Source organism: Trichosurus vulpecula, chromosome 2 (assembly GCF_011100635.1).
Source record: "Trichosurus vulpecula isolate mTriVul1 chromosome 2, mTriVul1.pri, whole genome shotgun sequence".
Taxonomy (NCBI): Eukaryota; Metazoa; Chordata; class Mammalia; order Diprotodontia; family Phalangeridae; genus Trichosurus; species Trichosurus vulpecula.
The window spans coordinates 53,956,007-53,983,763 of NC_050574.1; the positions used below are offsets into that span (position 1 = coordinate 53,956,007).

General features: G+C 49.1%; 2 protein-coding genes across 2 annotated transcripts; one reads left to right on the forward strand and one right to left on the reverse strand.

Moving 5' to 3' along the window:
- Positions 1 to 18,983, forward strand: PINK1 (PTEN induced kinase 1). The gene is made up of 8 exons (XM_036743134.1): positions 1 to 458; positions 7,557 to 7,844; positions 8,716 to 8,816; positions 10,637 to 10,819; positions 11,253 to 11,416; positions 13,047 to 13,174; positions 13,754 to 13,990; positions 17,823 to 18,983. Exons 1-8 carry the CDS (start codon positions 78 to 80, stop codon positions 18,078 to 18,080), a joined length of 1,740 nt encoding a protein of 579 aa, XP_036599029.1. The 5' UTR covers positions 1 to 77; the 3' UTR covers positions 18,081 to 18,983.
- On the reverse strand, positions 18,497 to 27,498 carry DDOST (dolichyl-diphosphooligosaccharide--protein glycosyltransferase non-catalytic subunit). Its single transcript, XM_036743135.1, is given in 12 exon segments — positions 18,497 to 19,743; positions 19,849 to 19,955; positions 20,320 to 20,440; positions 20,648 to 20,795; positions 21,288 to 21,436; positions 21,782 to 21,875; positions 22,225 to 22,319; positions 22,447 to 22,550; positions 24,898 to 24,984; positions 25,632 to 25,742; positions 27,080 to 27,311; positions 27,313 to 27,498. Coding segments are annotated over 12 exon segments (1,569 nt in total). The 5' UTR covers positions 27,484 to 27,498; the 3' UTR covers positions 18,497 to 19,593.
- Positions 27,499 to 27,757: the final 259 nt, after the last annotated feature.

Consider the following 27,757-nt stretch of genomic DNA (forward strand, 5'->3'; position numbering starts at 1 on the left):
GCAGGCCGGCTCGGGCCCTGCGGACGGTTGGGTTGGTGCTGTTGGGTGTCGTTGGGGGCTAGGTCAAGGCCAAGGCCATGGCTCTGCGACAGGCGCTGGGCCGGGGCCTGCAGCTCGGCCGGGCGCTGCTGCTGCGCTTCTCCGCCAAGCCGGGCCCACCGGGAGGCCTAGGGCGGGCGGAACGGCCGGGGCCGGGCTGGGGCCTCGGGGCCAGAGGGGCGGCGGCGCCGGCTCCGGGGCCGGGGCTGGGTCTGGGCCTTCCCAGCCGTTACCGCTTCTTCCGAGAGTCGGTGGCCGGGCTGGCGGCCCGCCTGCAGCGTCAGCTGGTGCTGCGGGCCCGGGGCGCCGGCCCCCCCTGCGGCCGCGCTGTCTTCTTGGCCTTCGGCCTGGGGCTGGGGCTTGTGGAGGAGAAACAGGCGGAGGGGCAGCGGGCGGCCTCGGCCTGCCGCGACATCCAGGTGAGGGCCTCGACCCCGGCAGCTAGGACCGGCCCCCGCCGAGACCGAGCTAGCGAAGGCGGGGCAAGGTCAACCCTGAGCCCGGGGCGGAGCGTCTGCTTGGGGGGAGGGGAGGAGCCTACGCTGTCCGAGATAGAGGCGCAGTCAGGCCTGGGAGAGACAACTTAGGGTCCAGTGTGGGAGGTCAGCACTGTACGGAGCTGGAACCGCTTCAGAGCCCAGGACCTTGGGACGTGCGGGGTCACCCTGCGAAGGAATCCTAGCACGTGGAATGTCACAGTTGTGAGGGACCTGGGAGCACAGAATGTCACGCCTAGAATGACCTTAAGACGTAAGAAGGGGTCAGAGCTGGGAAGGCCCTTAGAACAGGGAATGTCAGAGCTGGGAGGGAGCTTAGAACAGGGAATGTCAGAGCTGGCAGGGGCCTTAGAACAGGGAATGTCAGAGCTGGGAGGGAGCTTAGAACAGGGAGTGTCAGAGCTGGCAGGGGCCTTAGAACAGGGAATGTCAGAGCCGGCAGGGGCCTTAGAACCCAGAATGTCAGAGTTGGGAGGGTCCTTAGAACCTAGAATAGCAGAGCTGGGAGGGACCTTAGAACCTAGAATGTCAGAGCTGGCAGGGGCCTTAGAACCCAGGATGTCAGAGCTGGGAGGGACCTTAGAACACAGGAAATTAGTGGTTGAAGGGAGGTGGGAACATAGAACATAGTCACAATTGGAAAGAACCCTAGGACATAGAATGTTAAAACTAGAAGAGGTCTTAGAGTGGAGAACATCGTAGCTGAGAGATTGTGTTACAGTGGGAAGAGTACTGAACTTGGAGTCTTCGAACTTCCTTTGAATTTCATTATGTCATTTTTTATCCATCTGACCTTGAGCAAGTAATACAGTGGATAGAGCACTGGGACTTGAGTCAGGAAGACCTGAGTTCCAATTCCACCTCAGACACTTAGGAAGAAGTTTCTTAATTTGTCTTCCTCAATTTCCTCTAATTTAATCTGCAGATAATAAGAGCGCTTACTACCTAGCAGTGCAGTAGTAGAGCTCAGGCCTGGAATCAGAAAGACTCATCTTCCAGAGTTCAAATCCAGCCTCAGGCACTTACTAGTTATGTGACCCCGGGGGAGTCATCTAACCCTGTTTGCCTCAGTTTCCACATCTGTCAAATGAGCTGCAGAAGGAAATGGCAAACCAGTAGCTCTACCAAGAAAACCCCAAATGGGGTCAGGAAGAATCAATCAGATGGGACTGAAACAAGTGAACCACAACAGGCTTAGCAGACTGCCTGGCATGAATGCTGGTCCCCTTAGTCTGATCTGTCAAAGGAGGGGGTTGGATGAGAGGGTCTTCCATTTCCAAATCCTTTAAAGCAGTACCATGTGGCACAGAGAGTTCTAGATTTGAATCCAGATGACCCAGATCCTCGGTCAAACCTTGTTGTTACTTTATGACTTGACAGTGTCCAGTTTCTAAGGGATCATAGATGCCATCTCTAGAGCCAGAAAGGACCCTGTAGGTCATCTAGTACAACCCTCTCGTTTTTTGAAAGATGGAGAAGCTAGCACATGTAAGAAGCTAGCGCCAGTAAGTGGCAGAGCCTAGATTTGAAGCAGGCCCCATCCAAGCCTGTGGTGTTAGGGTGTTGGGGGCAGGGAGCACACAGAGTATCCCCAGTAAGTTCCTTGAGGGCTGAGACTTTTTTTTTGTCTCTATCCCAGTATTTGGGACTTTAACTCACAGAATGTCAGAGGTAGGGGAGGCTTTGGAGGCTCTGTAACCCCCTTGCATTCAGGGTACAACCACCCTGAGATTTTAAGCAAAAACTTGTTTTAGCTACTTAGGACACTCGATCTCAATAGGGTCTAACTAACTGGCTTTCCCTAGTGGTATGGAATTTACTGATGCTGACTGTCATGCCAGTGAACTTAAAAGGAAATGGTCATTGACACCAAATGTAATTAAATCTGTCATTAAACTCATGTAGTACATTCACACATAGGAACCTCTAACCCCTGATCTGGCCCAACATCCTTGATTTACAGAGGGGAAGATTGAAGCCCAGAAAGTTTAAGTGATTTTTCCAGGGTCATAAAACAGGTTATTTCTGAAGCCCCAGACTTGGAATGCAGATCTCCCAACTCCTAGTTCCAAGACTCTCACTATTGCACAGTGCCTCCGATTATTTTGCAGATAGGGAAACTGAGACCCAAGGAAGGGAATGGCTTTGCCCAAGATCAAACGATGAAGCAACATTTATTAAGGTCTTGCTTTGTGCCTGGCACTGTGCTAAGTTCTCAGCATACAAAGGAAGTCCCTGCCCTCAAGCAAGGTATGTACAGGATAAAAAAGAAATAATTGAGAGGGAAGGTACCAGAATTAAGAGGCATTGGAAAGGCTTCCTGTAGAGGTGGGATTTTAGCCAGGACTTAAAGGGAGCTAGAGAAGGCAAGAGGCAGAGATGAGGAGGGAGAACAGTCCAGGCAAGGGGGACAGCCAGAGAGAATGCCCAGAGCTGAGAGACGGAGGGTCTCCTTTGTGGAACAGCCTGAAGGCCAGTGTCCCTAGATCAGAGGACAAGTTGGGGGGGAAGGTGGAAGAAGACTGGAAAGGTAGGAGGGGGCTAGGTTAAGGAGGCCATTGAACAGCAAACAGCATTTTGTATTTGTTCCTGGAGGCAGTAGGGAAGCACTGGAGTTTATTGAGTAGAGGGGGGGACATATTCAGACCAGAACTTTGGGAAAACTCCTTTGTGGCTCAGTGAAGTATGGATTGGAGTGGAGAGAGACTCAAGGCAGGCAGAACACCCCCTGCCCCCCCCCCCCCCCTGAGAGAGAGAGAGAGAGAGAGAGAGAGAGAGAGAGAGAGAGAGAGCCAGCCTGAGGGACTGGGGAGGTAGGAGGAGTGGGAAGGTGCCTCCGGGGGAGAAGGAGTTCTATTTTCAACATGTGGAGTTTAAGGTGACTACTGGACATCCAGTTTGAAATGTCTAAGCATGTTAGGGACCAACCAGGGATGTGAACTTCTGTCCTCTGACTCTTGACCAAGGATTCTTCCCACTACCCAGTGCCACATCCCAGCTGAGCTCAGGCAGCCCTCAGTGACCTCAGACTCTGTGGTTTGGCTCTTCCCATGCTTCTGATGAGCAGAGGCCAAGGACAGGAAGTCTGGGGAGGTTCTCTGCCGGGTGTGTCAGTGGAGGAGACAGAACCACTGCTGACCCCCAGACCTTTCCACCACATAGTCCTGCTTCTTCACTCCTACCACATGGCCTTAGTTGCTTTGTTTTGTAGAGTAAATGATCAAGAGAAGCTTCAGGGGATGCTGGGGCCGCCAGCCTGCGTGACTGGTGGGGAGGTGGTGAGAGACAGACCAAAAGCATGTTTTCTTCTTGGTTCATTTTCAGTCTATCAGCACGTATTTATTGGGGCTTTCCTTGGCACAAGTTACTCTCCTGGATTCCGTGAGAGATTCACAGATCATGATAACAGCTCCCCTTTACTTAAGGCTTCGATGCTCGCTCAGCATTGTCCTCTTGACAGACAGCCTCATTTTACAGATGAGGAAACAAGGACAGAGGTCAGACAACTTGTCCACTTAGCTAATAGAACAGCCGATGCTGCAGGCCCAAAATCATGGCCACTGACCTCGAGAGCTTGCAGTTTGTGGGCAAGATGAGAGCCATATAAAGTAACAAATACCATACATAGGACAAAAATGGCATGGTGCCAAGAGTGGCAGACTTGGAGTCCAGAGGGCCCGAGTTCAAATTTTGCTTCAGCCTTTTGGCTGTGAGCCCCTGGGCGAGTCTCTGAGCTGTCTGTGCCCAGTTTTCCGCATGTGTAAAAGGGGATTACGATAGTACCTGCCTCACTAGATTATTGATAAGTATAAAGTGCTTTGCAAACCTTAAAGCAGTAATTAGTCATTAATAGTAAGTAGCTATTCTTTTTATTTAGTCCCATAAGGTTACGAAGCTCTTACCTCATGACAAGCCTGTGAGGTAGGTGAGGAAACTGAGGCTCAGCGGCGACTTGTCTTTGTTCACACGGCTGGTCAGCATCAGAGCTCTTGCCGCTCTGCGTGCTGTTGAGACACTAGAGTAACTGTGAAGCACCAAGTGACCAGTGTGGACAAACCTGACAGGAGGCTGGGGGGTGTAAACAGTACGGGGTGGGTGGAGCAGCGGAGGGAGCTCCTGCTGTGTGTCAGAACTGAGCTAAGGGGGAAGAATACAAGGACAAGAAGGAAGCAGCCCGGGGCTTTCAAGGAGCTCCCATTCTAGTGGGATATTCAAATGAAAGCTAGCTAGCTAGACGAATCTCACATAATGGCGTTTTAAGGTGGTTTGGGGAAGGAAGGCACTAGCAGCAGGAGAAGCAGGAGAAGTTTGATGTAGACCGTGAAGGGACCAGGGAATCTGAGAGGCAGAGGAGAGGAGGAAAGGCATTCCAGGTGTGAGGAACAGCCAATGCAAAGGTGCAGTGGTGGCAGATGGAATGCTTTTTAGTGCAGAACAGCAGGGGGGCCAGCGGGGCCAGATTGCAGAGTGTAGAGAGCAAAGTCATGTGTAAAAAGACAAAGGAGCTTTTCTATGTGTATCTATGATCCTGGAGGTAATAGGGAGCCATTGTAGTTTATTGAGAAGAGGCGGGAGAGGGAGATGTATGCAGACCTAGGAATCGGAGTGTCACAGTCAAAAAACATTAAGGGTCTACCATATATTCAACGCTGAAGAAGGATCTGGGAGGAGCCCTCTCCAGTCCAAGGGAGGGAGGGCAGGTGGTATTGAGGAGCTGAGGGTTTCAGAGATGATGTCATCTTGTGGGATTGATGAATTTACAGAGATGGAGAAATCCAGGAGAAGAGGAGGCAGTGAGTTAGGAGAATCCCCTTGGTGGCTTAGTGGAGGATAGATTGGGATGTGGAGACTCAAGGAAGGGAAACCACAGAGACATGAGAAGGCCTGCACCAGGGCAGTGGCTGTGTGAGGGGGAAGAAGGGCGGTGAAAGGCGTGGAGGTGAAGGGTCACGATGCGGAGGAGGCGAGTGAGAGGAAAGAGGAAGCTGGCACCAAGGCTGCAAACCTGGGTGACCAGAAGGGTGCTGGTGCCCTTGAGCATTGTTTAGGAAGAGGAGGTGTTGGGGTGGGGGCAGTGATGAGTTCTCTTGTGGACATGCTGAATTTGTGGTGCCTCGGGACAGTTAGCTCATAACGCCCGATAGGCAGCTTGTGGCATGTGGGACTGGAGCTCAGGAGAGGGGGACTCTTGCTATTCAGTCATTTCAGTTGTGTCTGACTCTGTGACCCCATTTGGGGTTTTCTTGGCATACACACTGGAGTGGTTTGCCATCTCCTTCTCCAGCTCACTTTACAGATGAGGAAACTGAGGCAAACAGGATAAGTGACTTCCCTAGGGTCACTCAGCTAGTAATTGTCTGAGGTCAGATTTGAACTCAGGTCTTCCCAACTCTAGGCCCAACACTCTGTCTACTGCTGTACCACTTACCTGGTATATAGATCTGGGAATCATCAGCACAGAAATGGTCATTGAACCCATGAGAATTGATCAGGTCATCCAGAGAGAAAGCAGCATGAATGTGAGAAGAAGGTGGAAACAGGTTTGTGCCAGGCGTGTTTGACAGACGTGTAGCCCCGCATGTCCGTGGAGGGGAGAAGAGCTTTAAGGAAGCATTTCCTAACCGTCAGAGCTCCCCAGAGGTGACGCAGACATGTCACAAGGCAGTGGTTTCCCCCACTCTGCGGGCCTTCACTTGGGGCCAGATTCCAAGGGTCCTGCATGCTGGGCTCCATGTTTAATTGTGTCGGTCAGAGAGGCCCTTTGAAGGCTTGTCAGGAGAGGACTGACGTCATTAAGGCAATATTTCTGGAAGATTCATTTGACAATCTTTACAGGATGAATGGAGAAAGGGCAGAGACTGGAGGCAAGGGGAAGCAGTGTGGTACAGGCGAAAGAGTCCTGTCCTGCTTCTCAAGCCTGAGGACCCGGATTCTTACTGGAGTGAACTTGGACAACTTGGGTCTCAGTTTCCTCACCTATAAAATGAGGGAGTTGGACTACAGGTCTGAGGTCTCTTCCAGGTCTAGATTTTGGATTCTGTGAATTAGTTTCAAAGTCATTGCCCTAACCTGTAACAGAAATTTAGCATTTCCTCCAATGACAAGTTTTAAAGAATGTAGCATGAAGAGTCCCAAAGGTTTACCAAACTGCCAGAGGGGGCTGTGACACCCAAAAAGATAAGAACTGCTGCGGTTGTCCCCCCAAAAGGGCTTGGACTGGGGGGGTAGGAGAAGCAATGGAAAGAAAGGGACTGAAGACATGCAAAAACCTTAGGTCCTTAGGACTTAGGGATCCTTGGATGGGGATTCATTGGATGTGAGGGAGAAGGGAGAGAAGGAGGGACCAGTCTGACAGGAAGATTCCATTAGCAGAGAGAGGAAAGCCAGTTTTGGGGTGGATGACCCATCATCATGCCTTTCCCTTTTCCAACAACTCCTGATAAAGATTTCCCTTGTTACTAAGACCTTCTGCTCCACACTGAGGGAGAGAATCACCTTCAGATTTCAGGAGACCTTGGTTGTGTGCAGTAGTGGCCTCAAAGCATTAACAAGTCATTAGCCTGACTGCCAGTTGTGGCACACTGCCCATCACCCTCACCACCATGCCCAGTACCTGTCTAATACTTGTCATCTAAGGTTTTTGTAAAGAGAGATATCTCTGTAGCACAGAGAGCTCTGAGTTGGTGCCAGGAGACAGATGGACAGCACGTCAGTAATTGTGCCAGCTGGAGAGTCCAGAAACTCTGACCCCTAATCAATTATTCTTTTTTGCTGTGCAGGGAAAAAAAAATGAGCGTTTGCAGCAAAGTTGCTTTGAACAACAAAAGAAAGAGGCCTGACAGCTTATGCCTGAGCTCAGGCCTAGCAACAAGAGGCAGTTGTTTCTGTTTCTGCTGGCTCCCAATCTGACCTTGCTTGAGTGATCTCTCTTCCTCAGCACTGCTCTGTCCACAAAGCTCTGGGCATACAGGCCTCAGCTAGCCCCTTGCTTCACCAGGGCCTATTTTCTCCCCTATATAGGAAATTTTTACCCAGAAAAATAAGCTGCTTCCTGACCCTCTGGCAAGTAGGCGTTGGCAGGGCTTCCAGCTGGAGGAATACCTCATCGGACAGTCCATTGGCAAGGGGTGCAGTGCTGCAGTGTATGAAGCCACTATGCCCAGCTGGTTCCAGAAGCAGGAAGGCCCCAGGGATGGGCTTCTCTTGGGACAGGACCCAGCCATTGCCCCACAGTCAGAAGGCAAGCAGAGTGCTCAGCACACAGCCACGGCCTTTCCTTTAGCCATCAAGATGATGTGGAACATCTCAGTAAGTACATCACCCCCTTGCAGCTCTCCTGTGAGAGTACCAGTCTTGAAGGACAAAGTAACCTTCTTCAGTCGATAAACAGACATCAGAAAGGATGTTTGCAATGGCTAGTCCTCTTCACCCTCCCTTGTGAGAGATTCCAGGTCAGGAGTCTCTAACCAGTCAGTCATAGTAAACAAGCTGATCCCAGAGCCTTGAGTGGTTGATTTGGGGGCTTCACACCCTCAGAGTACAGAACGTGGAGTACCTGGCCTTGTCAGGCTGCCTTCCTTCCCCATGGCCTGTTAGCATTCCAGGGGCAGGATGCACCGTCTTAGAAGATGTCAAGTAGTCTGGCTTTTGTTAGAGAAGTGGCCAGCCTGAGCATGTCTGTTGATTAGGTTTGGAGTCAGAAATGAGAAATGGGGAATAACTTGTGAGTGACAGCTATTTCACTTACAAAAGCCAGAGAAATTGATCCGTATGGGACATGGGCTCTTTCCATGGGCCTTGTGGCTAATGTGACACTCTAAGAGAATATTACAGGTGCTGGTATTGTCAGGAGTCCCAGGCTTGGGACATCTCCAGCGGTGCCTCTCCTGCCCGTCCCCCTTCACTCTCTAGGCACCCCTTATCCCTTTACCTACCCCCTGTTCCCACAAGAGGGAATGAAGACTTGCTTGGCCTGTCACTGAAAGGTGCTCAGCGCTAGGAAGACTGTGACTGATTTTGAAATGGGAGATGGGGCTTGGGGGTGGGGTGCTCTCATCCTAGGCCATTGGGAATGCTTGTACCTTGCCATGATAGTCCCCTCTCCTGACACCCTGTCTCATCCTGTGTCTGATGCCTCTGGTGTTTGTATAATGCTCTGTTTGTTGGAAATTCGCCATAGGCAGGTTCCTCCAGTGAAGCCATCCTCAGCACCATGAGCCAGGAACTGGTTCCAGCCAGCCGCATGGCCCTGTCTGGGGAGTATGGGGCTGCCATTTTCAGGTAAGTGTCAGTAGCCCTTGGTGGAGATTGGGGGTGGGGTGGGGGATGAGGGAAAAGTGGGTCATAGTGGACTGCACTGGAATGCAGCAGAGGACAGACTTGGCAGAGGCAACAAACTCATGCCCCTGGGCCCCTGGGGACAGAACCAGGAGCCACAAATAGAAGTTGCCAAGAGGTTGTTTTAGGCCTAGTGATGGAGAGAGCTGTCCAAGGTAGAAAAGGCTGCCTCAGGAGGTAGTGGCCTGCCCTTCCCACCCACCTGCCCCTCCCCTGACTCTGGAGCTAAGGCAGGTGATGGCCATGGAGGAATCCCTGCCGGTGCTGAGCTTGGCACCACCCCCAGCCTGGCAGCACCCTCCCAAATGAGGGTGGGACCTGCAGATCGCTAAGGGCCCTTCCAGCTTTTAAATGGTCTTCTGTACGAATGGGCTTAGCTCGCTTGGTAAAGAGGTAAGATTCCGAGGGTCAGGCCATTCCAGGACTCCCAGTTTTTGGACTGCTGATGCCCATTCCAGATTCCTCTCTGGAAGGTTGGTGGCTGCTGACAAAATGCAGGCAGAGGCCGCCCTCTAGTGGCTTCCACAAGCACGTGCCCATATAGATGGAGCTGGTTAACACTGATCTCCAGGTCCATGGCAGGAGGCCTGTGATTGGTACAGGAGGAGACACTAAGGTAGATACAGGGTAACTCCCGTGGGGTAGGGGAATGAGGTGTGCACAGGTGTGTGATAGCTACATAAAATCCATTAGAGGCAAGGAGAGGTACAGAGTGCAGGGTACGTTGCTGTGACCTAAGATCTCAGCAGGGACGTCAGCAAAGATGGAGGCCAGAAAGCTCACATATCGACTGGGATGTCACACATGGAGAAGGAGAGTGGAACTCAAGAGGATGTGGCAGCATCCAGGCCTGAAGGCCTCATGTGAAGGCCCAGCCAGGTCAGGCCCACAAACACTGATTAACTGTACACTTTGCTAGGCTTTGGGAATACAAAGTTAATAACACAAAATGTTCCCTGCCTTTAAGGAGCTTACATTCCCTGTGTTTGAATCCAGGCGTGTGGGACAGAGGATCCCATCTGAGCCAGAAAGGACCTCCAGGGGCAACCTCCTCACTTTATAAATGAGGAAACCAAGGCCCAGAAAGGATAAGGTTGGAGTCTCTGAGTTCAGAGTCAGGGTTCAAACCTAGCTCCTTTCACTCCAAAGAGAGAGTCCTTTCTGTTGTACCCAGCTGTGTTGGTGACCTCGAGCAAGTCACTTAATATTTTTGGCCCTTAGTATCCTGGTGTGTAAAATGAGAAAACTAGACCACAAAGTCTCCAGGGTCCTTTCTAGCTCTGAATCCCACATCCTCCTAAGGTGTAAATGAGCTCAGGGGCTCTGCCAAGAAGTTTGGCCTTTATTCTGTAGGCAGTGGGGAGCCACTGCAGAATTTTGAGCAGGTAAGTAGTGCCAGAGGGCTAAGATATGAATAATAATAGGGATGTGAAGTGAGGCCCCTAATAGACTTAAGATAGGTCTATCTTAAGATAGGTTATATGTCACAGATACTTAATCTTTTGATTGGATGAATGAATAAGTAATCAGCATTTTCTTGCAGACCTTGCTTATAAGATAGAAGTAAATGCTCTTCCAGTCCAGTCCATGTGATCTTAGATCTAGCAGCCTGCCTGCCATGGCCCTATGCTTTGGAAGAAGGGTCTTATGTAAATACCTGGCCTCTGCCATGTTAGCTATTCCTTATAAAGTTGGAGCAGTCACATTCTACTTTGCATGTCCAAGACCTGGCCTGATGTGTCCCCTCACTTTCACTGAAACAGGAAACACGAGAAAGGTTCCAAGCAGCTGGCCCCACACCCCAACATTATCCAGGTGCTCCGGGCCTTCACCTCGTCTGTGCCCCTCCTGCCTGGGGCCCTGGTGGACTACCCTGATGTCTTGCCTCCGAAGCTCTGCCCCTCAGGTCTAGGTCATGGACGAACGCTATTCCTTGTTATGAAGAAGTAAGTGCTAGTGAGATCTGTGGGAGCCTGGGCCTTGCCTGGGGAGCCACCTCATTTTTGGAGTGTGGGAGCTGGCCACGTACAACTGCATGGTTACTGCTCGGTGTGAGATAGCAGGGGGTTGTCCAGGAGAAAAAGCCTCCAAGTGGGATGTGCTGGATGGGAACACTCACTAGTTAGGATGTGTGTGTTACTCCCTTCCCCGTGCCCCCAAACCCTGCTGGCCGTCCTAATGAGCTGGATAGGGCTGGTGCCACCATGTGTCGTCCTTTGGGTTTCAGAACAAGTGGAGGAGAGTATAGGATGCAGAGTGGAAATAAGAAGACAGGCAGGTCCCAGATAGAGGCAAAGGGAAATCCTTTCTGATCACTAGTCCCAGGCATAGAAGATAGGAAATGAGCCGGTCAAGTGAACCTGCCTCCCTCTGTGCCAGCTACCCCTGGACCCTGCGCCAGTACCTGCAGGTGCGCCCTCCAAGCCCCCGCCTTGCCACCATGATGATCCTGCAGCTGTTGGAAGGGGTAGCTCACCTGGTTCAGCAGGGCATCGCACACAGGGACTTAAAGTCGGACAACATCCTGATGGAGTTTGACTCTGGTAGGTGGCCTGGCACTTGTATTCACTGAGAAGGCCACTGTTCTGCCCTTGCCTTCTGCAGAACATGTCACTTCTCATGGGGGGGGGGGGTGTGTGGAGGGGACCCCAAAAGACTTTGCACACCTCCCCCCAGAGAGCTTGTGGATCACCAGCTTCCTTCCTGGTGTTCTTGACAGGCCCATCTTAGGTCTAAAACATGGGCAGCCATGCAGTTAGTTAGAGCCCTGGATTTGTCTGAACCCTGATTCTGCTTTTATTCCCTGTGAGGCCTTTGGTCATTTCCTTTGAGCCTCAGTTTCTTCATCTCTAAAATGAAGAAATGGATCAGTTGCCTAAATCAAGGTCAGAGATTCATAGGATTTAGAGCTAGAAGGATCTTAGAAACCATCTAATCTAACTACCTCATTTACAGATGAGGAAATTGAGGCACAGAGAGGCTAGCTGACTTGCCTGGGGTCATGCAGCTAGTCTCAAGTGTTACAAGTGGAATCTGAACCTAAGTCTTCCTTCCAGTCCAGCACTTTACCTGTCACTTCACTTTTGTCCACAAGTCCAAGATCTCACAGGCAGTAAGATGGCCTTTTGGAGCCTTATAACTCCAAATCCATAAATACTTCTATGGCCTTTCTTTTAAATGAAGTTAACAAATAGTAAATGGCTGCTGTTTTTGTCTGTTCCTTAATTTTGGATATTTGCAAATTGGGTTTTCTTAAATCGGTGTCCACCCTTCACTGCACGTGGTCCTCCAGTCTTCTGGTATGCCAGTGAGACAAATGATTATTAATAACCAGTGATTTGGGGAGATCCAGATTTTCCCCCTTTTTCTATAGTCCTGATTTCCAAAGTTCAGTCTCTTGAAGGACATTAGTGATGATGAGTTTGGACTAACTTTCTTAACAATCTTGATCAGACCCTACCCAGGCGGGGATGCCATTGTGCTCCCCTCAGGTTTGGATGGGGATGAATTCTTTGACTACATTGCCCAAGGCTGGGAGTGGTCTCTCTGACATGATGTCACTCTCAGCTCCTCATTGTAATATTCATTCTCTCATTAATTTTTAACCAACCAGAATTGACTGCTACCGTCAAAACACCCATCTTCCAATGGGCATATAAGCTGTAGGCTCACTGTCATGGTGGTCTTTGGTCTAAGAGAGACACAGCCGAATGACCATCCTTTTATTAAAATGTTGGCGTTATTAATAAAATGATTACATTACCCAGAAATTATGTCTCAAACTTTTTAAGCCCCACAGCAGCCATTTTCCCAAACAGGCCCTGTCCTTACTGCCCAGATTCCTGGACCCTTCGATCTGTCTTCTGCTGCTACAGAGGAGTGAGAGGCAGCAGCAGGTTTCAGAAAGTGCCCTGGACTGGAAGCTGGCAATGTAGGTTCTGGTCTGGTCCTGACTTGCCCCGTGACACAGAAGGGGCCTCGTCCCCTCACTGGGCATCAGCTTCCTCATCTGTAAAATGACTAGGTGACCCCCTAGGCTCCTAGCCGGGTTCAAGAGTCTCTGCCAGTCAGGGACCTGTGACTTTAGTTCTGAAGCCAGAAGGGACAGGAGAAGGGAGGGAGGAGGCTCCTCTTCATCGATTGTTCATTGGCCCCTGCCTGTTGCCTTACCAGCTGGCTGCCCCTGGCTGGTAATAACAGATTTCGGTTGCTGTCTGGCTGATGAGAGCATTGGCCTCCAATTGCCTTTCACCAGCTGGTACGTGGACCGGGGAGGAAATAGCTGCTTGATGGCTCCTGAGGTAACTTGCTGTGTGTTTGTCATTAGGCAGGAACCCCTTCCTGTATTAGATGGTTGGGTTTTTCCCCCATTACACAGTGGATTCAAAACCTGATCCTCCATTATTCTTAGGACCCCTTGGTCTTTGCATGTGTGGGGGTATGAAGAGCACTAGATTTGGAGAGGGAGCTGGGTTCAAATCCACCTCTGACACAAGTGGTGAGACTGGAGGCAAAGTCACTTTACCTCTGAGCCTCAGTTTCTTTTTTTAAAATGGAGATAATACTTGTGAGAAAAATGCTTTGTAAACCTTCAAGTGCTACATGAATACAGATTGTTTCCTGGCCCACAACACCCAATGAAGACCTTTTGTAACCCTTATCATGAGGACATTTAATCTTTTTTAAGTTCTGTCTGAGCTTAAAAAGGACATACAAGGTTGTCTAAGCAAGGAGCAATGTAGTCATGCCTGGGCCAGCAGGTGTCCATTCAGTGTGATTTTGATTTACATAAGGGGACCACATGACCTACATATTCTTTGTGGAAACACCAGCTGCACAAAGGTGGTAGAGGTTCCACCTCTTTCTTGTTTCCCATGCAGGTGTCAACAGCCTGTCCTGGTCCTGGGGTAGTGATCAACTACAGCAAAGCTGATGCCTGGGCAGTGGGAGCAATTGCCTATGAGATCTTTGGACTCCCCAATCCCTTCTATGGACATGGCAAGACCCAGCTGGAAAGCCGCAGTTACCATGAGTCTCAGCTTCCTGCATTGCCAGAGAATGTGCCCTTGGACGTGAGGCAGCTGGTGAGGGCACTGCTCCAGCGGGATGCCAGCAAGGTGAGGGCTGACGCCACTTTACACCGTCTTACGGCCTGAAAACTCAGTTCACCTTCAGGGGCTGCCAGGTTGTGATGAGAGGTCAGCACCACAGTGAGAGAGGTACTCATAAGCTGTTTCCTAAAGCTTAAGGCTAATCCTCAGACGCTCAAAATGTATTTTGTTTTCCTGCCATGCAGGGAGCCACCTAGGCAGATGATTGATTGGTCAGAATTCTAGAAATTTTAGTTCATTTTCCTGTCTTTGAGGGAGTATATAAATTGTTAGAAGTCATTTAGAAGAGAGGGCGGAGCCAAGATGGTAGAAGAGAGGCAGCAATCCAGCTAGTCTCTCAGCACTCCCCTCCAACTTTATAATAATGCCTCAAATCAAATTCTGGAGCAGGAGAGCCAAGAAATGGACAGGATGAGACCTCTCTGCAGCAGGAGAGGTCTGTGACAGCAGGGTGAGGGACAACTAGGAGCACACATGGTGGCAGCCCCAGCTTTGGGAACCTACTGCCCAGAGATGGAAAGGGATGATTAGACAGCTGTTCAGAAAGAGACTACAAGGCACCCTCGGCTAACACTGCATGCAGGACCAGGTGCTGTTGGGCAACTCTATTGCCCATACCCAGTTCTGGGTCTTGGCTCCAGGGCAGAGAGGAGCACCGGCACTTGCAGCTGCAGGGAAGCTGGGGCTGTAGGAGAGTGCCCACACCTCTCCCCAAATCATACCTCTTTGGAAGCACTGAAAATCTGCAGACTCCACCCCTCCACCTCTCCCCCCAGCAGGAAAAGGCCTGGAGCTTGTAACAGTACCTCCCTTCCTGCCCTAGGGTGAGCAGAGCCCAACTTTGACATAAAATTCAAAGTCAAGAAATAGGCTCGAAAAATGAGAAAATGACCAAAAAAAGAACTCGACCATAAAAGGCTGCTGTGGTGGCAGGGAAGACCAAGATACAAATTCAGAAGACAACAGGGAGAAAACAGCTACAAGCAAAAGCCCTAAAGGCTGGGGGGGTGGGGGATGCATATTGTACACAAGCGCAAGAAGAATTCCTGGAAGAGTTAAAGACAGAGATAAAAGTGATAGAGGAAAAATTAGGGAATGAAAGTGATACAAGAAAATGATAAAAAGAGAATTAACAGCTTAGTAAAAGAGGCATAAGACAAGTTAAAAATAACAGCCAACAAACGACTTTAAAAGTAACACCTCAAGATGAATTCTGCAGTGACAGAACCAATAAAAGGACAGGATGAAACAATTTTTCAGCCCAAGACAACTTCAATGGTTGGCAGAAAAGTTCTGCCTCACTGGGGCGAGAGTGAGGCACAGTCCAGCAGCAGGCCTTGGGGGTGACTGAATTGGTAGAGGCAGCTTCCAGAGCCCACAGATGGCAACTGGCACTGGGTGCAGGACTCTGTCGCATTGACCATATGCAGTTCCAGGTCACAGTCCCAAGGTGAGGAAGAGCACTAGCATGCAGCCACAGGGAAGTGGGGGACCCTGGTCATGTGGTCATTCACAGGCCAGGAGAGCAGTGACCATACCTCTCCTTAGATCATAACAACTTGGAAGAACTGGAAACTTACAAACTCCCAGAACCAGCTCTGAAAACAACAGCATGAAAAACCTGAAGCTTGGGACAGCGCTCAACTGCCCCACCCCAGGAGCAGAGCCCAACTTTAACATAAAGGTAAAAGTCAAGAAATGGGCTACAAAAGTGAGCAAACAACAACAAAAAGAACAGGACCATAAAAAGTTACTGTGGTGACAGGGAAGGTCAAAACACAAACTTTTTTTTTGTCTGTTTTCTTTCACAGCATAACTATTATGGATATGTTTTGTGTGGCTATACATGTATAACCTATATCAAATTGCTTGCCTTTGGGCGGGGGGGAAGAAGGGAGAGAATTTAGAACTCAAAGTTTTAAAAACAAATGTCAAAAATTGTTTTTGCATTTAACTGGGGAAAAATTAAATACTAAATTAAGAAAGAAAAATTAAAAAAAATTTGTAGAAAGTGTGAACTCCTCGAAAGCAAAAATGAAATAAAATATTGGCTTAAAAAAAATACAAACTCAGAAGATGACAAAGTCAAAAACAGCTACATCCAAAGCCTCAAAGAAAAAATGTGATTTGGTTTCAAGCCAAAAAAGAATTCCTAGAAGAGCTCAAAAAGGATTTTAAAAAATAAGAGAAATAGAGGAAAAATTGGGAAAAGAAATGAGAGTGATACAAGAAAATTATGAAAAAAGAGTCAGCAACTTGGTAAAAGTGGCACAAAAATTCACTGAAGAGAAGAACTCCTTAGAAGACCTGGCCAAATGGAAATGGAGGTACAAAATTTCACTGAAGAAAATAATCCTTAAAAATTAGAATTGGGTAAGTGGAAACTAATGACTCCATGAGACACTAAGAAACAATAAAACAAAGTCAAAAATATGAAAAAATAGAAGAAAATGTAGAATATCTTACTGGAAAAAAACAAATGACTTGGGAAATAGACCAAGGAGAGATAATTTAAGAATTACTGAACTACCTGAAAGTCATGATCAAAAAAAAGGGCCTAGACATCATATTTCAAGAAATTATCAAGGAAAACTGCCCTGATATCTGAGAACCAGAAGGTAAAATAGGAAATCCAAAGAATCCACCAGTCACCTCCTGAAAGAGTTCCCAAAATGAAAACTCCCAGGAATATTACAGCCAAATTCCTGAGCTCCCAGGTCAAGGAGAAAATATTACAAGCAGCCAGAAACAATTCAGATATTGTGGAGCTATAGTAAGGATCACACAAGGTTTAGCAGCTTCCAAGTTAAAGGAATGGAGAGTTTCTGGAAGAGAGAGGAGCTAAAATTACAACCAAGCATAATCTACCCAGCAAAACTGAGTATAATCCTTTATGGAAAGGAAATAGATATTTAATGAAGTAGAGGACTTTCAAAAGAGAGACCAAAGAAAAAGGAAAAAGACCTATTTGTACAAAAAATATTATAGCAGCTCTTTTTGTGGTGGCAGAGAATTGGAAATTAAGGGGATGCCCATCAATTGGGGAATGGCTGAACAAATTGTGCTTTAAGATTGTGATGGAATTCTGTTGTGCTATAAGAAATGAAGGGGATGGTTTCAGAAAAACCCGGACTTATGAATTGATGTAGAGTGAACAGAACCACATCACTGCACACAGTAACAGCAATATTGTAATGATGATCAGCTGTGAAAGACCAAGCTATTCTGACCAGTACCATGATCCAAGACGATTCCAAAGGACTCACAATGAATGCTATCCACCTCCAGATGGAACTTGAGTGCAAATTAAAATATTATTTGCAACATGGCTAATATGGACACGTTTTACATGATTGCACATGGATAATCAATCGATATATTGCTTGCCTTCTCAATGGGTGGGGGAGGAGCTATAGGGAAAGAATTTGGAGCCCAAAGAAAATTTCAGTATTAAAATAAAGGAAAAAATAGAAGTCATTCAGAAGAGAAAGCTGTGTTTTGAGAAGAAATTTTTAATGCACATCAAGGGAACAGAGCAGAGATTTCAGCAGATATAGACTAGCCAATAGGCTTCCCAGGAGAGGTAGACATTTTGAATTTGTGCTAAAGTCAGAACTCATTATTCAACTAATACAGTAGAGAAAACGTATGAGAGAACTTTTAGCTTCTGAAATGTTTCCTCTTCTTTAAAAGAAACTGCAGCCAGACCACCTACCTCCCAGGGTCGTTGAGGGTAATGTGCTCACTAGAGATGAGTGAATAATGTTGGTATTTAGCATAGTAAGGCAGGTTGTGGGCTAACTGTATTGTGGCTCATCACATCTCTCTTCTCTTTCAGAGACCATCTGCCCGAATAGCAGCGAATGTGCTTCACTTAAGCCTCTGGGGTGAAAGCATTTTGGCCATGAAGAGTCTGAAATCAGACAAGATGATCGGCTGGCTCCTTCACCAATCAGCTGCTGCTCTGCTGACCGATCGGCTGATAGAGGGGAGCAGTGTAGAAACCAAAGTGAAGATGTGCTTCTTGGCTAACCTGGAGTATGAAGCCCTCTGTCAGGCTGCATTCCTTCTCTGTTCCTGGAGGGCAGCCCCTTGACAGTCCCACGTCACCCATGGTTTACTAAAAGCACTTAGCAGCATTCTTTGTGTCCTAACAGTATCTCAAGGGGACCGAGTGGCTTTGCAGGTGCAGGTGGTTTGTGTGCACGCAGGGTAGGAAAATAAGGAGATGAAGTGGAGAGGGGACCCATGGGCTCCCAGCCATAGGCCCGAGCCAGAGCAAGGGAGATGCAAAAGCCTCGGGAAACTGTTGAAAGGATTGTGAAAGGAGTCACTACATGATCAGGTTGTAGCTATTAACTCTAGATATGCAGCAGTGAGCAAGTCACTTAACCTCTAGGCTTCAGCTCCTGGTCTACACAAAATGAGAAAAATCAGACTAAAAATCGATTCCTTATTTGCCCAGTCACTTAGAGGGAGCAGGCAAACAAAAGAATCTGATCCTCATTAACAAAAAATGAAATTCCTTTATTTCACAAGAAACTTAAGGCATAAACAATCTTTTTGCGCTGGGGGGAAAAGGCTGGCTGAGTCAATGCGATGGAGAAGGTCCAAGTTAGAGCTCTGTGGTTCTAGGATTAGAGGATCTCATGCTGAAAGAGGTGGGGGGCGGGGGGGCTTAACAATTACCTAATTGTTAAGCATGCAGTGTGGTCTTGGTGCATTTCTGAGAGGAAAAATCAAAAAACCTGGCTCTTGTAGCAGCTTTCTGGAAGCCTTCTATTTAGCACATCCAACATCTCAAGAAACAGAAAAAGGTGTGCTGTGGAGCTTCCTTCTGACTGAGGTCTCTTCTAAGAGCTACTTTCAAGAATTAAATGCATGTTTACAAAGGTAGAATATGCCTTGAAATGAATAATAGGGACTTTGTGTCGTTTTATGTTTGGGGACAAAAATAACACCTTTTCACAAACATCTCATATGTCAAAAAAAAAAAAAAGCTCAGGCCCAGCTACCCTGAACTACTGGCTATGAGGAGACCTGGGTCCAAGGCCTAGTTCTGACAATTACAAGCTACACAGACCCCTGAGCCTCATCGATAAAATGGGGGCAAGAATAGTTGTAATAGCCAAAGGTGAGAGCCAATTTTTAGACAGGCAGGTATATGTATATACATAAGCATATACATATGTGTATCTCAATTAGCTATTATTAAGATATTTATCTTTTATCACAGATACTGTTTGGTATTTAAATGCAAAATAGTTAATAAAAACATACTAGCAATGGCTTAAGGTGTCATTGCCCTAATAAGGTTTTTAGTGATCTAATACAGAAAGTCAACTGGACCAAAAAAATGTCCCGAGTACAGGTAGAATGTGACTATGTGGCTTGTGATTTACGCGGATCAGGAACCAGTCACAGGAACACCCATTTTTATTTCACAAGTGGGAATGGGTGGCTGCAGCCACTAAAGACCCCAGGGCAGAGATGCTGGAAATGATACCCCACCCCTGCTAACCCAATTGTCTCTCACAGAGGTCAGGCTGGTCCAGGCCACCCACACCTGTCAAACCAACAGCCCAGGAGTGTCCAAGGGCTCTGCCCCTTCAATCAGATTTTTCTTTCTCTTTCATATGCAAAAAGACAGCACTGAAGAGGAAGAGCCCAGCCATCATAGAGAAAGCACTTGCATAGTAAGGGAAGGCTGAGGGGATGAATCGCTCATACTGTGTGTGCTGGAGGGGCCGCACAGACACCTGCAAGAAAGAGAAGAGAGGGAGCAGACAGGTTTAGACTGATGGCTTGGCCAGGCATTGGCCTGAGCAGATGGTTCTGCCCATCCTGAGCCCTCAACTACTTACCTGAGTAGAGGAGTACAAGTGAGTGTAGCCCAACCGATTGTAATCCACTTTGAACTGGAAGACCCCATAGACATCCGGCAACTTGAACTGGACACTGTACTTGCCACCTAGGAAAGCCCCAACCGCATCAAGTATAAAATTCAAAGGCAAGGTAGCCCAGCCACACAGGCATTGTCAGAACCAGAATCTGAACTCAAGATCCTATCACTCCTAAATCTAACCCACCTTTTCAGGATACTGCAATTACCCGCTGGAGGTAGGTGTTTGCCCTATTGTGACCTGCATGTCCCCCCGCTACCCTATTTGAGCACGTTGGAATCCAGAGAGGGAGTCAAAGGGACTGTGTGGCTAAATACCATGAAGAGGAAAAGTAGGTGCTAACAGTAACTGTGCAGTTAATAAAACCAGCCTAGGACCCATCCTGCCTGGTGGGGGAGAGGAGGCTGCCTTGTCTCCACCATTTACACTTACCCTTCCTCTTCAAGAAAGTCCTCACAAAAGGATCGATCCGGACAAACTCTAGCTGAATATCATCTCCATCAAAGGGGATCCACTTGCCTTCTGATAGCTTCTCGATCACGATGCTATACTCCTAAGGCACAAGGTAGGGTTAAGCAGGGCATGACAAAGGTCATGGCCAAGACTACCAGGTAAATGTCAGCTACTGCCCCTCACCCACAAATGGTATCTCTGGGTTACAGAGAGAGATTTCCCCTTAATTCCTCATCAAGTTCTGCATTTAACCTTTCTCAAGCAAAGTATACACTCCCAGAACTTCCTTGCCCTGGCAGGTCCTTACCACGAGGTCTGTGACAGTGTAAGCATTGGGTGGGGCCTTCTCTCCGACTCGATGGTGAGACACAGCCCCTACTCGAAGCACACCCTCCTCCTTGAACACCCACCGAGACAAGGCGACCGCCAATTCATAGTTGCCTGTTTGGGAGTACCTGTACAAGAAAGACAGAGAGAAGAGAACTGTGATGGCCAGGCAGCCCCAAGGCCCCTTTTGGCTTTTCTATCACACTGGAATCACAGCATGTTAAAGCTCCCTGAGTCTAGAAAGAAAGGGGAAGTGACAGCAACATCCTTGTGTTGGCCTGAAGGGAAAGGCATGCTGGGCCATGCTGCGATCAAAGGCTGCCAAGCTGGACGGGGTCAGAGACAGTCTACACAACCCTCTCTTTACAAAGGACGAAGATTTAGTGATGAGAGTTAAGTGACAGCCTGGAACCACATAGAAGTCCAAAGGTTTCACTGAAGAGCTGAGTTAGCAGCAGTTAGGAAGAGGAAAGAGCCCACAGGGAGGTTACCATCTACTTCTCTCCCACAGACATCTTTAAATGATTCCAGGGAACATACAATCTGCTGTGCACATCTAGGAATAGCTAAGCTAACCCTGCCTGTGGCTGCTCCTCTCTTACCAAACCCTGCCGCCATACCTCTGTGAGCCAGGGCTGGCTTTCTGCACGGCCGAGTTAAAGAAGGCATCACTGAAGAAGTCCAAGGAGCCACTGAAGATGACTCGGGCGTTGTTCCGGGCCTGGAGTCCTGCAATCAGGAGGGTGTTCTTTCCTACTGCATGGGGATACTAACACCAAAACAGGATCAAGTCAGCTTCTTATCAGCTTGAGCCCTGGACCAAACACTGGGCTGTTGCTAACTCACTCTGAGTACACAGACTCTAAGATCCTGTGCTTGGGCGCATACATAGCATGGCCTGCCCTAGCTTTCTTAAATGTCCTTCCACTTCCTACCCAGCACCCCAGCTTTCAAAGTCCACCCATCCCCTGAGGTATGATTCGCTCATCCAAATTCTACCCCTGGAGTCAGTACAGGAAAGCTGTGTCACCTGGCACCAGATGCCCAAGGGTTGGGTTACTTGAAGCCTCCTAAGGGCAGGGCTGGAATCAGAGGTACTCCAGTGGGAACTCACCTGTGTGATGGGTTTATCTGGGAAAAAGGAATATGAAGTGGAGGAGCCTGTCAGAATATCCAATACCAGAGGGTTATCGGGATCAGCTACCATCCTACAGGGGAAAGAAAGGAGGCCAGTGCATACACAGGGCTTGGCATACGCTGCCGAGCCAAGCAGGTGGCACCTGGAGTGCCCTGGTGGCTGTTTCTCCCCAGGGGTGAATCCCATTTTAAAATAACCAAACAAATTGACACTTTCTATCCTGAGAAAATGAAGTTTTACCCCCAATAATGAAGAACAGAATAACATTCTCATGCTCATAGGGCAAACTAGTGGCCAAAGAAAGTGAGTTTTGTTTTGTACCCAGGGAAAATTTCTGCTATTTTCCTGTGAGAAGGAAAAAGTGACACCCCACCTCCCAATTCATGGAGGTCTCTGCCAACCTTTGCTGGATCACTTACCCAACACCCCGAAACAGGATGGGATTAAGGGATGTTCTTCCTACAATGGTTGGGGCCTTGAGGAGATTTTCAGTGTCTGCCACGATGAGTGTGTGCTGAAAGGAACAGAGGCCGGCGGCGGAGTTGGTAAAGAGAAGGGGCCTCCCGGGCAGTGATGCTTCTCCACCGTGGCCCCTCCCTTCTCTGCCCTCTGCCTGAGAATCACGGAGACTGGGTCCTTACCTCTCCAGGGTCAGAGATGTCATAGTTGTGATGGTCAATGACAGCTGTTTTCTCCTCATCAAATTCAATCCCACATTCACTGCCCAGCTCCCTCAGTGGGTCACCTATAGACAGACCAGGAAATTCCCAACTTAGCCTTTACCACAGTTTAAGGATAGGGATTTAGGGACCAAGAAGAAACAAGTTCTGTGTGGCATTTTCCACTGCCTCTCTGTCAGCCCAAGCATCATCATGTTCCCTCTTTGCTCCAATCCCTTCCACTTCATTCTCCTTTGCTCTAGCTCTAGGCACAATGAGGTGCCTTCCAGCTTCTTGCCAAGGCCAAGCCCTTCATCTGTACCCTCTATCCCTCTCTCCCCTAGGATCATTCCCATTCTCTTCCTAATTTTCAGCCTCTTTTTTATCCACTGGTTCTTATCCACTGGTTCCCTGCTGCTTATAAACATGCTCCCATTTCCCCCATCCTTGACCCTGCCATTGCTTCAAGGCCCAGAGCTGGGGAACCTGCAGCCTCAAGGCCACAGATGGCCTTCTAGGTCCTTTGGTGCATCCTTTTGACTAAGTCCAAGTTTTATAGAACAAATCCTTTTATTAAGGGGATTTGTTCTGTGAAGTTTGGATTCAGTCAAAGGGCCACACTTGAGGACCCAGAGGACCACATGTGGCCTCAAGGTTGCAGGTTCCCTACCCCTGCCTCAAGTCATTGGACTACATTGCTCCTTCTCACAGCCAACTCCTAGAAAAAGCTGTCTCTTCTCACTGTCTCCACTTTCTCCCATGGTACCATGTCCCCACTGCTCCAATCAAAGTGCTTTCTCTGAGGTCACCAACAGCATTCTCTCAGTCCTTGTCCTTCTGGACTGACCTGAAGCATCTCCTACAGTGAGCCAGACCCCACTTCCACTTTTGGGTACTCTTTCCTCCTCCCTGAATTTCACGAGGGTACTCTGTCATAGTGCTCTTCTGCCCAGTCAGGACACTCCTTCTCAGTGTCCTTTGCACAGTCACTCCTGACACATCCACCTCTTTGTATGGGTGAACTCCAGGCCTCTCTCCTGGGTCTAGTTCTTAACCATTTTGCAGGCCAGACCCCTTTAGCAGTCTGTGTGATGCCTAGGGACACCCTCCTCAGAATGTTTTCAAATGCACAAAATAAATACATAGGGTTACAAGGGAAACCAATTATACTGAAATAGTTTTCAAATTAATGTTTTTAAAAAAACCAAGTTCAAGAACTCCAGGCTAAGATTCTTACTCTACACTGTCATTACCTCTTATGGGATCAACTATTGTATCTATGAAGACAATCCCCACATCTATAGAGCTACATCTCACCTCTCAAATTATAGTTCCATAAAACCAACTGCCTGCCCTCTATCTCCACCTCAATGTCCCACAGACAATTCAAACTCAACTTGGTTGAAACAGAATTCATTACATTTTCCCCTAAACCTACTTCTAGCCACCAAAGTTCACAGCCGCAGAAACATCCTTGATTTACCCTCATATGCAATCAGCTGTTAAAGCTGGTTGATTTTTCCCTCCTGAGCATCTACCCCCTCCTCTCCACACATCTCCTACCTTAGATCAAACCACCTCAATGGACTCTTTTCATGGCCTCCCAGTTGGTCTCCCACATGGCTGCCAAAGTGATCTTCCTAAAGCCCACAACTAACCAAGACACTTGGCTGCTCAAGAAGCTCCAATGGCTTCTCCTTGCCTCCAGGATAAAAATACGAACCCCCTTGCTTGGTATCTAAAAGCATTTCACAATCAGGCTCCAAGCTACCTTTCCAGACTGATGTCACTGTCACACTCTCACACACACACACACACACACACACACACACACACACTCTCTCTCACTCCCTCCCCGTCGTACATTCTACAATTTTTGCCAACCTGTTGCCTTGATGGTTCCAATACAAGACAGTTAAATGATCTCCCTCTCACCCCAACTTGCCTCTCTTGCATCACAAATTCCACAATGAAGTGAGGGGAGGAATCTCCCCATCCCCCCCAAAAGAATCTTCTGGGGCCCCACACTAGGCTCACAGCTTCTATTTCCTTTACTCACAACAACAGCAACTTGTAACCATACAGCGCTTTTTGGTTTAAAATCTCTTTATCCCATGTGAGTTTCACAACAATCCAGTTAGGCAAACAGAAGTAGCAATACAAGAATCATCACCTCCATTTTATACGTAAGAAAACTAAGGCCCTAAGAGATTTGGCCAGCCTCGCTTCACACTCAGTTACAGAGCTGGGCTCTGAACCTGTCTCCTGACTCCCTACCAATTTTCTTTCCAATATACCATAGTTGGAGCCATAGAGAAACAAGGTCAGGGTTTGATGGCACTGCCATACCCAGGCTGGGCAAAAACTAATTTGACAATCTGCACTTGTGATGGGGAGGGAAATGTCTTGAATTGGAGGAAAGGCCATACTCACCAATGTCTGAGCTGGCAGCTACCAGGACACTGCCACCTCCATCAATAAAAGAGCTGATGGTCTCTACATTAATATTGCCTCCAAAATCTGAAAGAAATCATCAAGGCACAATGAGTCACTCCTGTGTCAAGGGTTCTGCCCTACACGTAGAGGGCCCAGCCTGGGCACCACCTACTACCTACAGAAGTCTTGTCTAACCCCATTCTCTGCCTCCAAACAAAAGTGAATACTCTCACCTCAAACTCCTTGCAGCTCTTTGCTGGGACCTTATTCTTTGTACTTACCTGACTCTCCCTGTATGATGCTTTCCTTCTTTTCCTACCTCACCCCACCCCACTACATAGTCAGTGTGCTTACACACAGTGCACCACCTCGTACATCGTGGGCACAAAATAGATGTGTTGGTGAACGAATGAGGCTGGGGCCTCAAACCATTGTATTGCCATTCTGGTTCTAGAAAACCTTTTAAGTATCAATCCCAGCCTCTCAGCACAACAGCAGGTAGCCTAGGTCAGCCGCCTGGCCCATCTGGCAATAGCTGGTGAAGGCTCTGCACCACCCACCCCTAGCTTTAGGGGCCTGAAAGTGGACCATCCGTAACAAGGAAGGCTCCTTTGAGAGCCTGCCAAAAGGCAGGTGGGGAAAGGAGCAACCGATGTTTCAGAACCTTCTCCAATACCTGGGCCGCTGTCTTCAAGGCCAGATGCTCCCTGCTGACGACCACAAATGCTTACCTTCCACAGAAGGCGAGAAGATGATGAGATTGTCATACAGGAACTCCCCATACTTAATAAGGGACAGGCTGGGGTCATCAGCAGTCCTATAGGTGAGGTCAAAGCCACGGTCTGCAAGAAAATAAGGACGCAACAATACCACCCACAGCAAGGCACCAAGTCCACAGGCCCCACTACTCTCCCTTCTACAGACTAGAGAGGAGCGAGAAGGAAGCGCTTTACCTACTGTTTTCTAGGTCTTCCCTACACCTGTAATGTCCTTCCCAAATCTCTATCCATTAAAATCCTTTGTACCTCGGAAGGCTGAGCTTAAACATTTAAATGCCACTATCTCCACTCGGCTTTCCTTGACTGCCCTCAGCAATGGCACACACAGTTCATAGATCACACGTAAACATTAATGATAATTTAACACTTTATGTGTAACGAACTGACGGACATGTGGTGGCAGGTAGAGGCAGTCCCGCATTTTCCCTTACTGAGATGCCTAATGCCATTTTAGAACATGCCTCCATTTCAAGTATAAATGAGCTACTACACCTAACTCTACTGCCAATCAAAAGACAGAATCCACCCCCAAATCAGTGACAGGGTAGCGGACAGAAAACATCTGTATCCCCTCCTCTAGAACACAACGAACGAGGCCGGCTGCTACAACTGTGAAGCCAGCAAAGCTGTTTTCTGTATACTTTTTTATCTCGCCATGACGGCTCAATACTGAAAGAGCTGAGCCCCCAGTGCCTCCGAGCCATCAAAAGATCCAGAGGACAGCCGGGTAGATGCCAAAAGACCCAGACGAGATGGGGGGAGGGGATGAGGGCCTTTAAGGCCGCCTGCCTCCAGATCCAGGCCTCCCCAATTCCAGTCGGGCTATCGATTGCTCCAGGGCACTCCCTATTCCTGCACCCACTTCCTGGAGCTCGGTGTAATCGACGGAAGGGCCTCAGTTTCCTCACCTGTCAAAGCCGCTAGGTCGGGCGACCTCGAAGGTCCTTTTAAATTCTAAGTCGTATGGACTACGGGTGATTTCACCCAGGCCGGCTTCCCCATCCCCCTCCCCCTCCAGAGGCCCACCACATCTCGGCTGAAGACTCTTCCAATCACTCAGTCAACAAACTAAAGTATCTACTGAAGGCAGCGAAGCACATTAGGAAGAGGGCCCTGGAGTCCGGAAGACCCAAGTTCAAATCTGGCCTCGGACGGTCCTAGCTGTGTGACCCTGGGTAAGTCACGTCATCCCATTTACCGCCTTACCCCACAGGTTCACTCACCGTCTCTCTTGCCCCCCAGCCCCCTCTTGCCCATGCCCCCACTTCGCGGTCAATTAACATGATCCCCCTCCCCTAGCGCAGGCCTCCGCACTCTCCTCTATCCCTCCCTCAGTCCCTCTGCCCCTCCCCCCACAGCTCCCTCCCCAAGCGCACGCCCCCCGCCCCCCACTCCCTCACCCGCCAGGCTCCGGAAGAAGAGCGAGTGGGTCTCGCGCAGGTTGACGTTCTCCAGCAGCACGAGGGTGCGGCGGGCTCCGGCGCTGGCGCTGGCGGTGCCGAGGCCCAGCAGCGTCAGCCGGAGCAGGAGGTGCAGACCCGGAGCCCGCATGGAGGCGGAGGCGCGGCGGGACCCGCGAGCGGCAGACACGGGGTCGGCCTCCATCTTCCTCCTGCCGCCACAGTGCCCCGCGAATGCCAACCCGGAAGTGCTCCGGCCGCAGCCGTCCAATCGCCACGAGCGGGCGCCGGAACCAATTCGGCCTCCCGGAAGTCCGGGTGGAAGGGTATCGGCAGCGCGAGCGGAAACTCCCGAAGGGCGGGGGAGAAGCCTCTTGAAGCTCATTGGGTAGGAAGAACGACATCCCGCCCCGACCTCCTAGGAAACGCGTCAATCCCGTTGAGCCAGCTCTACAGAGGAGACCAATCAGTAACGCTCGCCTCTCTCGCCTTGCCCTAGAGGGGCAGCCGCTTTCCGGCTCGTAGGAGGGCCGGCCACCCCCCCAGCACCCCGTACGGCCTCAGCCCTCCACCCACTGCGGCCCCCGCCCTCCCACCTGAGCATCTGACGATGCCGGCCCGCGGCCGGGCAGGGGGCACCACTGGACCTCGGGACTCAAAGGAACCTTGGAGACGGCC

Coding starts and splice junctions, on each gene's coding strand:
- PINK1 (XM_036743134.1), top strand. CDS start 78: ATGGCTCTGCGACAGGCGCTGGGCCGGGGCCTGCAGCTCGGCCGGGCG. Junction 459..7,556: donor CGGCCTGCCGCGACATCCAG/GTGAGGGCCTCG, acceptor TCCCCTATATAG/GAAATTTTTACCCAGAAAAA. Junction 8,817..10,636: donor TATGGGGCTGCCATTTTCAG/GTAAGTGTCAGT, acceptor TCACTGAAACAG/GAAACACGAGAAAGGTTCCA.